The 14,656-nt window shown below is 42.3% G+C and overlaps 1 protein-coding gene and 1 non-coding gene across 3 annotated transcripts in view; one reads left to right on the top strand and one right to left on the bottom strand.

Annotated features, from left to right (window-relative positions):
- The window catches only part of L1CAM (L1 cell adhesion molecule), a 47,267-nt gene that overhangs the window by 21,879 nt on the left and 10,732 nt on the right, over window positions 1-14,656 (top strand). For both annotated transcript variants that reach the window (XM_051968094.1, XM_051968093.1), the window contains exons 7-17: window positions 1,399-1,510; window positions 1,831-2,015; window positions 2,356-2,487; window positions 2,607-2,750; window positions 3,397-3,508; window positions 4,004-4,170; window positions 4,340-4,496; window positions 4,734-4,858; window positions 5,036-5,137; window positions 6,391-6,588; window positions 6,879-6,949. In XM_051968094.1, the coding sequence (XP_051824054.1) occupies window positions 1,399-1,510; window positions 1,831-2,015; window positions 2,356-2,487; window positions 2,607-2,750; window positions 3,397-3,508; window positions 4,004-4,170; window positions 4,340-4,496; window positions 4,734-4,858; window positions 5,036-5,137; window positions 6,391-6,588; window positions 6,879-6,949 (1,505 nt within the window). The remainder of the gene's footprint in view (window positions 1-1,398; window positions 1,511-1,830; window positions 2,016-2,355; window positions 2,488-2,606; window positions 2,751-3,396; window positions 3,509-4,003; window positions 4,171-4,339; window positions 4,497-4,733; window positions 4,859-5,035; window positions 5,138-6,390; window positions 6,589-6,878; window positions 6,950-14,656) is intronic.
- On the bottom strand, window positions 10,582-10,687 carry LOC127543297 (U6 spliceosomal RNA). The gene has a single exon (XR_007949198.1). It is a non-coding gene; the product is annotated as a U6 spliceosomal RNA (small nuclear RNA).

Genomic DNA, 14,656 nt, shown 5'->3' on the forward strand with positions numbered 1-14,656 from the left:
TTTAATTCACATTAATTTATTCATGTTATTTATATATTTATATTTATCTATATTTTATCAATTATTGAATTATTTTGTCAGCCTTTAAAATTATTTTTTGTTCATTCGTATCTATATTTATTCATATTCTTATTTACGTATCTTTATTTGTCCATATTATTAATTTATCAAATCTATTCTTATTAACACTTATTAAATTATTTTGTCTTAGCCTTTTAATTATTTTTACCAATTTATTTTTATCTATACTTTTATTTGCGTATTTGTATTTATTTTTGTTATTAACTTCTTTTAAATAAACAATTATTTTATTTTTTTGCCTTAGTTTTAAAAATTACTTGATTTATTTATTTTTATTAACTTATCACTATGTTGATTTATTCAATCAATTTATTTAAACTTTTGCCAATAATTTTAAAATTATTTTTGTCTTAGCTTTTAAATTATTTTTATTTATACTTACATTTATTTATTCATATCATTCATTTAATTCATTTCCACTAACAATTATTTTAATTTTTTGCCTTAACCTTTTAATTATTTTTATCAATTTATTCACCCATTATATTTTATTTATGTATTTGCATTTATTTTTATTATCAACTTATTTTAAATGAACAATTATTTAATCATTTTTGTTTGGGTTTTTAAAATTATTTTTGTTTATTTTTACCTATACCTATATTTATTTATATAATTAATTGATTACATTATTTTATCAATAGTTATTTTTCTCTTAGTCTTTAAATAATTTTAATAAATTTAATCATTAAGTCATTCATACTTATATTTCTTTATATATTTATACCATCAATTTATTAATTTATTTTATTAATAATTATTTATTTTTGGCTTAGCCTTTTAAAAAAAATCCCCCTTAGCACCCAGTAGAGCTGACCAGAAAGTAGGTGCCCAGTAAATGCTTTGTTGAGCAAATGGATGAATGGATGACTTTGGCCTGGGAGTACCGGTGATTGGTGCCAACTGAAGCTCACATGTTCTCAAGTAGATTTGGAGGACAGAAGGCCTCAGTTCAGATTCTCCTTCTGAAAATTCTTAGCTGTGTACTCCTGAGCAGGTCACTTCTGTTCCGTGGATCTCAGATTTTTCTTCTGTAAAAAAAGGGAGGTCAGACTCAGTGATTCCTAAGATCCCTTCTACCTCAAACTCTATGCATCTATAGTCAGTCTTATGGTCTATCCCACGAGGGGCTGAGTATTATGGGCAAGCCTGAAGCAGAGCTCGGAAAGCCTGAGAGTAGAGGCAGGGAGTCCAAGGATTCTGAGAGTAGATGCTGGCTCCTTTTCCTGTTTCCCTGACTCCCATCAGACTTTGGACATGGGGAAAAAGCAGCACCGGATAGAAAAGTGACCACCCCTCCTTTTTGCCCCCCTCCAGCTAACAATATGATTTACCGCCGGCCACGCTTGCTCCTGCCTGAAGGTTTGACCAGCCGTCTGGTGGCATTGAGGGGCCAGCCTCTGGTTTTAGAGTGTATCGCTGAGGGCTTGTGAGTTGTGGGGCACCTGGGGGAAGGGCTGGGCACCTCACAGAGTACCCAGGGCTTCTCAGGCAAGGAGGGTGCCGACTTCTTTTACCACTGGGCACTGGATCTTTGACTTGCCCCCTATTCCCTGGAGACCCTCAGGCCTATCTATACCAGATTGGACTAGAGATGGGAAGATGGAGACAGGAAGATGGGAAGAACCCCAGAAATGGGGTTGGGGAGAGAGGAGACTGGGTCTGAAAGGGAAATCGGTGCAAGCTGTGGAGGAGGAGTGGGGGTTGGGAAAGGTGACTCATACCAACCCTTCCTCTTTGCTCGGGCAGCCCCACACCCACTATAAAGTGGTCATACCCAAGCAACCAGATGCAGGCAGGCCGAGTGACCTACCAGAACTTCAATAAGACACTGCGTCTGGTGAGGGTGGAGGAGGAGGACGATGGGGAGTACCGCTGTTGGGCTGAGAACACCCTGGGGATGGCGCAACATGTCTACTATGTCACTGTTGAGGGTATAGCACCCCTTACCCTTCCCGTCACCCCCAGTTTGCATGTCATGTTTGTTATCCATAGCATATGGCCCGTCTCTATTTGATACGACCCCTACCCATCGAGGCACAATTTATGGCCGCTCAGATTCTCAGATTGACCTTATTCCATCTACTGAGCTAGACTCCTCAGACTGAATGGCATCCTGGGGTGGGTAGCTAAGAGCAAGGTCAGCGATTCCACTTCTACCCTGGTTTAGGCCATGTGTGCTTTGTGCCAGTGTGGATGGCAGGGAGCAGGAGCTGGGAGGATGGTAGAATACCATGCCAAGTCACTCAGTACTTACCCTTGCCCTCCCGCCAGCTGCCCCATACTGGTTGCAGGAGCCCGAAAGCCTGGTTTTGGCACCAGGGGAGACCGCTCGACTCAACTGCCAAGTCCAGGGCAGGCCCCGCCCCATGGTTACTTGGAGGATCAATGGGATCTCGCTGGAAAGTGAGCAGGGGCTCTGAGGCTGGGATGGTGGGAAGGGCGTGATGAGTGGGATGGGGATGGTGGGGTGGAGACATTGGGACGGTGTCTTCCTAGCTCAGCATGCCCCGTTCTGCCTCTAGATCTGACCAGGGATGACAAGCTCAGAGTACAAGGAGGAGCATTGATCCTGAGTAACGTGCAGCCAAATGACACCATGGTGACTCAGTGCGAGGCCAGAAACAAACACGGGCTCTTGCTTGCCAACGCCTACATCTTTGTTGTTCGTGAGTATCTTTCTTGAGCCCCCCAGTCCCGTCTCCTATCCTTGCCTGCTCCTAAGTTTTCTGCCCTGTCACTCTTTTCCCCATCCCCATGATTTGATAATTTCCCTTCTTGGTTCTTGGCTCCACTCCCCAGCCCCCATCGTTTCCATCTTTGGAGTTCAATGAATGAACCAGACATTGGACATGACTTCATTATTCTACTTCTGGGCTAGGAGGTGATGGGGGAAGAGGAGATAGGAGAAGAAAGTGGAGTAGGGAGCCAGTACATGACCTAGGCTTCCCGGAGATGGGACCTGAAGGAAGTTTGGAGTGTTGGCTAAATGGGGAGAAGAAGATAAAGGCCATTCTGGGGTGGGGGTCAGCGTGCCATAAAATGTAAGGGAGGCTGGGGAGGGGGGGACAGGCAAGGAGATCAAACTGAGGAGAGGCAGAGAAAGGGCCAGGCTGAAAGTCTTTCATGTTAGGCCAAGGGCTGGCCATGGGGAGTCTTTGAAGGTCATAGATTTTAAACCCAGACAAGCTAAGTGACGTGGGTGCTACAGGATCCCCTCTGTTCTCTCCATCCCATCATCTCCCCGCTTCAGCTCTGAAATCTCTCCAGGCTCCCTGATGAGTGTCTGTCTCTCGTGTCTTTCCCCATCTCCAGAGCTACCCACCAAGATCCTGACTCCAGACAGTAAGACTTATCGGGAGGTTCAAGGGAGCACCGCCCACCTGCTGTGTAATGCCTTCGGGGTGCCCATGCCCAGAATCCAGTGGTGAGAGTCCTTACTGCTCCGAAGGGGGAGGGCTGAGGGCCCACAGGAGAAGGGAGAATGGGAAGGCCAGAGATATAGTTCAAGTCTCCTTTGGAGGAAAAAAAAATACCAGCTCCAGGCAGAGAAGAACAGAGTGTGGCCTTTCCTGTGACATTTGGAGAGACTGAGGCCCGGAATGATTGGCCCAAGATCAAACAGCCAGTCAGTGATGGGCTGTCCAGGGATGAATGACCCATCATAGGCCGCTGATGGATTAAGGCCACGTGTGCCAAAGTGTGGGAATTTATGTTGTTATCCATTAAAGATTAATGGAAAATATGTCCCCCCCCCAGGAGCTAGGGCAAAGAACCTAGGGGTCCATTTTAATGGTGCAGACTCCCAAATGCTACCCATGTTCAGGGCTGAGCAGAAATGGTGCACTGGAGGCCCTCAGGAATGAAAGTAAGGAGCCTGAGATCCTTTGTCTCCCCTCACCCCATCTCCTTCCATCCTTAGGCTGACTCGAGATCGAGCCACAGTCCTGCAGGATGAACGCTTTGTCCCCTTTGCCAATGGTTCTTTGGCCATCCGGGACCTTCGGATTAATGATACGGGATCCTATTTTTGTGAGGCTGACAATGATCAAAACACGGTTTCTATCCAGGCTCATCTTCAGGTCAAAGGTCAGCACTCCTCTCCCACTCACCTTCAAGAGTCTGGGCCCCAATCCCTTCCAGCGAAGGCACGGTCTTTCCTTGTCCCCATCTTTATGACTAGAGCTGTCGTCCTCAAGGAAAAGGGGCAAGACCGCCCAGATGGGCCCAGAGTAACTGCTGTTGCTCTCTCTCCCAGAGGCCACCCAGATCAAGAAGGGCCCCCAGAACCAGATTGTCAAGAAAGGCTCGAATGTGAACTTTCTGTGCCAGGTGTCTTTTGACCCCTCCCTGGAAATTCAAATCAACTGGTACTGGAATGATCAAAACATCAAGAACATCTTCAGTGATGACAAGTGAGTCGAGGGAGTTCCTAGGGTCTGGGCTCACTTTTGCAGGCCCTGGGAAGGGGAGGAAGAGATAGAAAGCACAGAAGGGCCCTGTCCTTGGGGTGCCCCACTTCAAAGCCGGGAGCAAAGAAAGCGAGGAAGGGAATGTGAAGAGGACTGAGGATTGTGGTTTCCTCATCAGACCCAGGGTCTGTGACAGGGAAGGGCAGTTTTGAAGCCAATCTGTGCCCTCTCTTGTGCCAGGTACATCCTAAAGGAAGAGGAGTTGACCATTAGAAACTTGGACTATTCTGACCAGGGTAACTACAGTTGTGAGGTCAAGACTGCCTTGGACTCTGTAGAGAAAAAGGCTGAACTCCTGGTGGTGGGTAAGTCCTAGAATCAGAAGGCAGAGTGGGTATAGACCCAGAGCTTCTGTGGAGAGACACTTTGTCCATGCAGGTGGATGTTGCTAAGGGACTGGGGGGGATGGGGAGAGTGGCTGTTCTGGGCTCTTCAGAGCACCGAGGGCATCCTGCCCTCACATACCCATCTTCCATTTATAGGGAGCCCTGGGCCTGTGGGCCAGGTAGAGCTGTATAAACAGAAGGATTTTCAAGTCCAGCTGTCCTGGAGCCCAGCAGAGGAACATAACTCACCCATTGAGAGTAAGCTCTGCCATCTGTCTTGCTATATTGGCTCCAGACCATCCTCCTCCCCTTCCTTCATACACTAAAGACTTCACAGAACACCAAGAGGCTTAGGCCCCACCCCATAGAGAATGCCCAGTCTGGTCTCACCCACAGGCAACAGGCAGAAGAAGGGCCAGCTGTTATGGAAGACCACGCCATATGGTAAAAACCAAAGACTGTAGGGTTTCACTAGAGAAAGGAGCAATAAAGGAGAGGGGCCTACAGTGGAGGAGAAGATAGAATCCAGTTTCACTGTACCTGGATATTGTCAGCCAGAGACAACCTTAAGTGGCCCATGCAGTCAAGAGTGGGTACAGATATCTTGGCATAGGTATTCTTTCCCGGCTGGGATCTGGGCAGAACTGGAGGAGAGATGGGAGAGAGAAAGACCTGAGAGAAAAGCTTTATCATCTTCTTCTCATCTCTATCTTGTACATTTCTCGATTTTATCCCTTCTCTATTCCCATGGCTCCCAAACTTGGTTCAGGCCCTTATCATCTCTCTCCTGGGTTTCTATAATGACTTCCTTCTTGACCTCCCTGCCTCCAGTCTCTTCTCTCCTGAAATCATCCTCCATGCAGCTTCTGCACTGTTCTTATATTTCTGCTCCCCAAGCTTCAATGGCTCTCCATTATCCTTAGTATAAAATCCAAACACCAGAGCTTTAGCCAATTGGACTCTGGCCATTCCAGTATCTGTAGACCCCCAGTCTGGGGTGGTAATTCTGGCAGGCCTCCGTAACCTGGTCCCAGCCTTCCATTTTGGTCTTATCCTTTTGTCTTTTTGTTTTAAATCTATCATCTCTTCATCCATCCATCTATCTATCTATCATCTATCTCCCTCTTTTATTGACATTATTTTGTCCATTTTATTTGACAATTTATGATATTATTTTTACATCATTGCAGTTTTCTCCGGTACACCTTCCTCCCCACCCCCAAATAATAACAAATACTATTTTTTTAAGGAAAAAAATCAGCACAATCATTCAATATATTGGAAAAAGTCTGAAAAAGGTGCGACATCCAAAACCTATGAACCCTCCACTCTACAGAGAGGTGGGCCCTTTCTCTGCCCCATAGAGTATTGTCTTATTCTCTGAGTTTTGTGTGTGGATGAGGCTTGCTTCTCCAGTCCTGGGAGTTCCCAGTCAGTAGAGTACTGAGGCCCTCCTCTTCCCTGTGGAGCTGAAGCATTCATTGACTGGCTGCTGTTTTGCTCCCTGGCAGAGTACAGCATTTCTTTTGAGGACCGAACCTTAGACCCTGGGCACTGGCACCAACTGGCCACGGTGCCTGGGAATGAGACCTCAACCAAGCTCAAGCTGTCTCCCTTTATCCATTACAACTTCCGTGTTGTAGCCAGCAACAAGTATGGTACCAGCGACCCAAGTCCTGACTCGGATCTCTTTGTCACTCCCAAATCAGGTGAACTGGGGTACAGAGGAGGGAGGTGCCCAAAGATAAAGAAATAAAGAGTAGTGGAATGGCAGAACTAGGAGGCTCCTTAGAGTACAATCTCCTTCCTTTTACAAGTGGGGCAATGGGTTTGCACAAAGCCACCCAGTTACTAAATGGCAGAGCTGGGACTAAGTCTTGGCCAAGTCTCCTGACTCCTAACCTAGTGCCTTAGAGGTTAAAAGGAGGCCCTGTACTTCCCCTTTCCTTCTTCATAGCAAGGGGAGAGGTGGGATATTAATGAATATTTTATGTTTCAGTACCAGAGAAGAACCCTTCAGATGTCAAGGGGGAAGGGAACGAGACCAACAATATGGTCATTACTTGGACGGTGAGTGAGCCTTGAGAGGGGCTTTTTGCAAATGTTATCCAGAATTTAGTACATCTGAAGAAGGGTCATCATTAATGCAGTTGGAGAGGGAGAAAGTCTCAAAGGTTAATGGGATGAAATAACGGTTCCCCAAAGGGTTTGGCCCTGGGCCTTGCTAGTGGAGGCAACTTCCCAGAAGTCTAAGGCCATTTTGGAACCGATACAGGGACAGTATCCTTGGCCCAAGTTTCCTACAGCCTTCTATAGCTCATTGATCTCTAAACTTTTGTGGTTTCTTGAGTTTGCTTTAGTTCTTTAGGTTCCAAAATCTTTATCACGAGTTCCCTAATGACCTTTTCTCTTCTTGGTGCCCAAATCTAGTACTCACTACCTCTTCTTTTCTTGCCCCTACCACCAGCATATTCTAAGGACGATGCATTTCCTCGTGTTTATTCACAAGGGAAAAAAGATAGGACATTTTGTTCTTTCTGTCAATCTGAGGGTTGCAAGTAGAAGTTGAGTTGATTTAATTTTCATTTCTCTTAGTTTAGTGATCAGGAATATTCTTTCATGTAGCTATTAACTTGCATTTCTTCTTTCAAAATCTGATTGTTCATATTTTTCAATGTATTAAGAGAATAACTCTTGCTCATATGTGGTTGTATCAATTCCTTTTGGCAGATACATTCATGGTAAATGTTTTTTCCTCTAAAAAACAACCTCCTTTCTTTTTTTAGTTGCATTGATTTTGTTTGAGTAGAAGCGTTTACATTTAAAATAATGAAAATTTATCTTACTTTTTTTTTTTTACCTTCAAGAGTAATGTAATACTAGATAGAAGGTCAACCATGCAGTCAGAAATATGTGGACTCTGGCACATACTGGTTCTGTGGTCTAAACAAATCACCCGACCTCTGAGACCTCAAGACTATAAGACTAAGTTACAGAACAGTTGCAAGTGCTTTACATTAATAGAGGGAGTTTCCTCATTCAAAGCTCCTTAAACCAAATGAAATCACCATTCTGGATTAAAAAAAAATCATAGCTGTCTGTTTGACTAAGAATTCTCACTCTAGCCATAGATGTAGAAGATATTTCCTTCTGTTTTCCTGTATATTTTTATGTCACCTTTTATATTTTAATGAAATATCCATCTGGAGTATGTTGTGTGAATAGAGCAGTGGAGTCAAACGCAAATTGAAATGGGGGGGGGCTATTAAACTGTATCTAAGGATCCCTTTAGAAGGCCATATATTAGAATTATCTATGTTTGAATGTATTTTTATTTATTCTCTTAAACATGGCATTTTAATCTGATTTGGCTCTATGTAGGAGTGCTTTGTGTTTTGACCCCTCTGATTGAAGATATTGATCTAAACCTAATTTCTGTTGAAATCTTCTGTTTTCCCAGCAGATCTTATCAAATAGGAAATTCTTACCCTGGTAGTTTGTATTCCTGGGATTTTAATACTCCTGCCACCAATATATTTCAGGTCACTGTATTTTCCAGGGTTTATTCAGAAAGGACAAGAATAGAGCACTATTCTTAATAGTGCTCCCACCTCCAAGGTGCCTTGAACTCAGGTTGCCTGGCCATGTATAATTCTGGTTTTACTCATGAGGAAGCCATTGGCTTCTCTATTCCCAATCTTACTCGTCACTCAAAACCCCTTCTTCTTCCTGGGAGGTGGAGAAGAGGAAAAACTTTCATAACAAATATTATTAGGGTTGAGGAAAAACTTTTATAACAAATACTATTAGGGATACATGCATCACTCAGAAAACACGCCACTGCCTCTGCCAGAGATAGTATAAAGAGGTGGATAGAGAGCCACTGCTGGGAACGTGGAAGTCCTGACACTGATACACATCAGATTGTGACCCTGGGCAAGTTATCTGACCTCTCACGATTCCAGGCAACTCTTTAAGACTTTTGGTTGTCGGGTCCATTGCAGACAAACTAAAAAAAAACAACCAAAAACCAAACCAAACTCAGTTGACCCTCAGATTCTGCCCTGCCCCCAAATTCCTTTTTCAAGAGCATAATATAATAGAATAGAAATATATAATAATATATAATATAAAATATAAGAGGATATAATATAATAGAAAACACCCCATTTGGCTCTGATGCTTTAACCAGCTGAAAGCACTTTTTTTTAATTGAATGAGTCAGAAATGAGTGTTAACAGGGCTTATACACCCTCTTGAAGAAATCAAAGTCATTATATAAGAAAGTGTGTAGCACACCCCTTAGCACTTTGTTTAAAAGGGAGAAGTTTTCTCAGAATCAGGGAAGAAGAGATTCTGAGCTTCTGAATTCCAGAGATTGGAGTAACCATGGAGCAAAGGAAGAACTGGGCTGTGGTAGAGAAGGGAAATAACAAGGAGAGTTCTTGACCCTATGGGCAATTGTGGGCAGGAAGATCCAGGCAGAGAGGAAGAAGTCCCAAGAAAAAGATCAGCTCTTTCCCCAACTTCTCCTGTCTAATCCCTAATCCCTAATCCCTATACCTAATATAGTTCCACAGACACTATATTATAACCTGCTCTTTTATTACCCAAATGTTTCCAATAAAATGAATTGTGCCTCAATCATAGAGGAGCTGGGGGTTAACTAGAGACAAATAGAAATGTAATGTTGGGCAGAGATTGCAACTTCTTCCTAGGAGTTAGAAATTTTTGCCAACTGGGGACTTGGAGTGACTGAACTCAGAATTTTTCATCTAAAGTAAACTCCCTGAAGCTAACAAGAAAAATCAAGTGGACCTTAGATTGTCCCCTAGGTTTTGAATGAACTAATTATTGTCACAAGATGTTACAAATTCAGGGCTTTTCCAGAACAATTTTTTCTTCTATATGTCTGGAAGTTTAAAAATTAGGCTATTTTAAAAGAAAATTTGTTTTGTCTGTATGGCTGCCTTTTAAGCACGATTTTCTATACACACACACACACACACAATACACATATATTTATATATTTGTTTTGTGTTTATATTATTAATATATGATTTTGTTATATTTATGTATTTTGTTACTCAAAGTATCATTTAAGTATTCTTATTAAAAGGATCTTAGTTTTGAGCTATTTCTAATAGAACTTTTATAAAGTTTATATATATATATTTATTTCTATTTATAAATAGAATTTTATAATTGCTATAATCTGACAACTGTGGTTGATAGTGTTATTACTATTTTTTATTGTTGGGATCAAATTGGTGAATTGGGGAAATCTTGGCATTATGGAGCAACATCATTAAGGTGTGAGAATCAGATATAGAAAATATTGTCTATTTGTGGAGGGTGAGATTCATAAGGGACACCTGATAGAGCACATGTGATTAATGAGGATTTGTGAACTTCATGAAAATCAAATGAAGAGAATTGGAGGACGGTAGAAAAGTATATATGAAAGCAAGGTCAAGAATATTTATATAGGGTACGCTCTGTGAATTACCGGAATCATTCACACATTCAAAAATACCTGAAAAGAAATCAGATAGCACATAGTAGTGGGGTTAAACTCAAATAGAAAGGGATCTCTGGGGCCACATGTTGATTTAGAAAATCACGAGTTAACATTTTTTATGTTGCATTGGATTTTTAATTATTTTATTAAACATTTCCCAATGACTTTTAAAATTTTGTTTAAAAATATGGAATGCTTCACAAATTTGCATGTAATCCTTGTGCAGGGCCAATGCTAATCTTCTCTGTATTGTTCCAGTTTTAGTATACGTGCTGTGAAGTGAGCATTCCCAATGACATTCGAATCTGGTTTGGCCATACTGGGGAGTTTTGTGGACCATGAGTTTGGTGCCTCTGGAATATAGTCCTTGGAAATTGATTCAAAGTCCTTCATTTAAGCAGGAGGAGTTATATAATACACATGCATCATTATTGAGTAGAAATGATGACTTAGCACATCATTGAAGCTTGCGTTGGAAAATAGTTAAAGGTTTTCCCGGTTGAGAATATTGGAGCTTTCCTGGTAGAAATATGTTTCAGTGAGGTTTCAGAATCTATATTTTATAGGCCAAGGGTGTTTTTTCTGCCTCTGCATAAATGTTCATGGAGGGTAATCTTCCCCGACTCAAATAGCAGAGCCCAATCCAAAGAGAGTTTCATCATGACTGACAGAGCCACCTTATCAGTATATTGGAAGGTGACTAGATCCTCCGAAAGGCCCGGAGAGGCTTTCTCTGGCAATATATTGCAAACTGTACACATTGGTATATACAGCAAAGATAATAAAGAGGCATTTTCCAGGAAGATCTCTAGTCTCTTTAAGAAAGATGCCATTTTAATTCCCATCATGGGTGGATAACTTACGCAGACTGTAATAAGACAGGCAATACCTCCTGGGAATAAAGACTTGACCAGAATTGCCCAAGTAGTTGCAGAACTATGGTGTCGGCATGACCTTGAGGGATTTATAAGACTATCATAGTACTGAAAAAAATGTTAACTTGGGATAAATGGCAAAATGCATTTAAGTATGTGGATGCTGAATTAAGGATGTGATATATGACCAATAGACTCTAGTCACTTAGTGGACATTGACCCATTTGGGTACCAGGGGACCAAGCAGGGTCATGTAGGTATCGATTCACCTGAAGAAAACATGGGGAACAGTGGGAAAAATCAGATCGGGGACAAATCCATTGACACTGAGAAAAGTAATGAGACAAGGGAAAAGAAGGCAAGTTATCCCGCTACGTGAACATGACCATCAGAAGGAAACCAGAGACCATGACATATAGGTCATGTGTACCCAGAAAGAGAATGTAGCTTCCATGTTATAGATGTGAAGGCTATAGGATCAATTTTGGGGGAAGGAGATAGGCCTAGGGAAAGAACTCACTCCAGAATCCACAAACTATATCCTTGACCTTGTCGCCCATTTCTGTCTTGTTTGTTTTTTAATTTGTCAAGTCTTGATTGGGTAGGTAGAAAAGTGAGGAAAGATCCAGATTATCTATTTTGGCAGTAGCCTTCCTTATGGCAGCCAAGATGTTGTTGAGCAACTTCTCTTCCTCTTGACTTCGATGGGGATGCGAGTTCCCATCCTTTTGTGATGAACTTAAGAATTCTCTTATCCTTCAAGGCCTTTAAAATTCCATGCCTCTTCTCTCTTAAGGGGCAAAAACATACTTCTCTGGATCAAATCTCTCAAAAATTTGGTGTTCTCGGTCAATCAGACATGGCCGTGGCAGTGTCTCAGATCTGAAATGTTCTTGGTGACTTTGGGACCATTCTTGAGACCTACAGCTATGAAGTAACAGATAACTGGTTATGACACTACTATACACCCAATTTAAGCTACAGCAGAAGTGACATGAGCTTGTCATCCATTGCTAATGAATTTTCCCACCAGGACTCATTGGATTCAGTGGCCTTAAGAATAGTAACTATATTGGCTTCCTATACAGTAGAGCATGTGACCTCATGTGACTTCATGAATTCAGCCAAAGGAATTTGAAGGAAGTATCTATACAGCCTCATGTTGCTTTTGGCCTTGGACGACGGAGACAAAAAGTATCCATACCTGGGATATACTGGACTAACTTTCCAAATAGATCTAAAGAATTTTGATTTGGGAGATTCTCTGGAACTAGAGGAGGGCCAGGAGTTTAGTAAGAAGACAAATGTATTTTCATGAGTGGGATGGCCCCAAAGGAGAACTTGTAAGATTCAACTCACTGACTTCTGACCATTCCAGGGAAGATCTAGACCATTCCCTTGTGTGAGGGAATATCTGTTGCTAAATTATATAATTACAGAATCCAGTAGCTCATGTGCATCACCCATAGTCGTCGTACTAAAGGAGAATGGAAAGCTGCACAGATGTACTAAGTACTACACTTTGAACAATGAAACCTAAGGTGGTCACCATACCATGCCAAGAACTCAAGATGCTTGTTAGACGGCCAGCGTCTGTATTGGATCTGCGTGGTGGTTATTAACAGAAGATGGCTTCCATCTGCCCAGCCAGATTCTATCAGTTTGTGTGCAGGGCCACAATTATCTCGGGGACTCATGCTACTTACCAGAGACAGATGGAGAAAGTAGTTGGGAGCGAGGACAACCTGAAAGCGTTGTTCTATCTCGATGACATTATTTTCTGTGGGAAGATCTTGGAAGGACATGAAGAAAAAGACTGATGAAAATGTTAGATTGACTAGAGGAAAATGCTCTAAAACTTTCCAGTTCTAAGTGCTAATTTTGTAGAGCCCCATGTGAGTCCTATCTCAAAAAGATGTGAATACTGACCTAGAAAAGGTGGAAACACTTCTGACTTGGCCAGATCCAAAGAATCTTTGGATTTGGGGCAGCTAGGTGGCATAGTGGAGAGAGTGAAGGCCTGAATTCAAATCCACACTTACTAGCTGTGTGACCTCAGGCAAGTTACTTAATTTCTGCCTGCCTCAGTTTCCTCAACTGTACCATGGGGATAATTATAGCACTTACCTCCCAAGGTTCTTGTGAGGATCAGATCTGTAAAGGACTTAGCCCAGTGTCTGGCACTTAGTAAGTACTATATAAATGTTAGGCACTATTATTATTTTCTTACCCTGAGGACTTTTCTAGGATCTATTTAGTGGTTATTATTGAAAAAAAAATGATTTTTAAAAATTGAATGCACTCACTAGAGAATATATGATTGAAGAGACACAGAAACAGAAAGACAAGAAAGATAAAACTCACTTAAATGCAATAAACTTGTCAGAGACAAATGAATAGAGAGATATAAACAAGATTTCAAAGACTTAGTCAGCTGTCTTACTCGGGCACCAGTTAAAGCAAACCTTTTGCCCTGCCTATGGATGCCAGTTTGGAGAGATTAGGAGCTGCCCTATAGTAAAAGAATGAAACCAGTTGCATTTGCCAGCAGAGGTCGGAGTGCCAAGGAGACCCATTACCCCATTAGCAAATTGGAGTTCCTTCACCTTGGAATGAGCAGTGGAAGTCACTGAGAAATTCAGCCAGCGAATGGAATGAAGTTACGAGTTTGAACTGACAACCACTCACCGGTAGATTCTGACCATCCTCTACTTGGATCCTGACACTTTGCCCTTGCAGCCTCTTCCTCCGATTGGTCGGTTCCTCCTAGAACTTCCATTTTAAGGAAAGGGCTCAGGTGCTTCCCCCCCCCCACCCGGTTGGGCTCCTGTTCTCTTCCTTCTGCTCATATGTGTATTCTCAGCACTTAGCATAGTACCTGCTTAATTAATACTTGTTGATGTGACTTGACTACTACTAGTGAGCTCACTACCAGCCACTACCAGCCAGGGCTATAGCTGTGGCTATAGATACCCTATTCAGAGGGTCATGTGATATTGCGACTACGGTAGTATCTGAAGATTGAGGAAAACTTTATGTAACACCCAAGGAGCTGGGACAGAAGCAGATGGCAGTTTGCAGCTGGAAGTTGGGAACTTCCACCAGATGGCACGGCAACAGCCTGTGTGAACCTTGATCTATTGAGTTGACCCTAATTGCTTTAGTTGTCTGTGGATGACTGGCAAAGGGAGCATATGTCTGGCAGACTGTAACATCTGTGCCAATAATTAGTTCATTCAAAACCTAGGGGACAATCTAAGGACCACTTGATTTCTTTCTTGTTAGCTTTTGGGAGTTTACTTTAGATGAAAAGTTCAGTCACTCCAAGTCCCCAGTTGGCAACGGTTCCTAACATCTAGGCAGAAGTTGCATTCTCTGCCT

Source organism: Antechinus flavipes, chromosome X (assembly GCF_016432865.1).
Source record: "Antechinus flavipes isolate AdamAnt ecotype Samford, QLD, Australia chromosome X, AdamAnt_v2, whole genome shotgun sequence".
Lineage (NCBI taxonomy): Eukaryota > Metazoa > Chordata > Mammalia > Dasyuromorphia > Dasyuridae > Antechinus > Antechinus flavipes.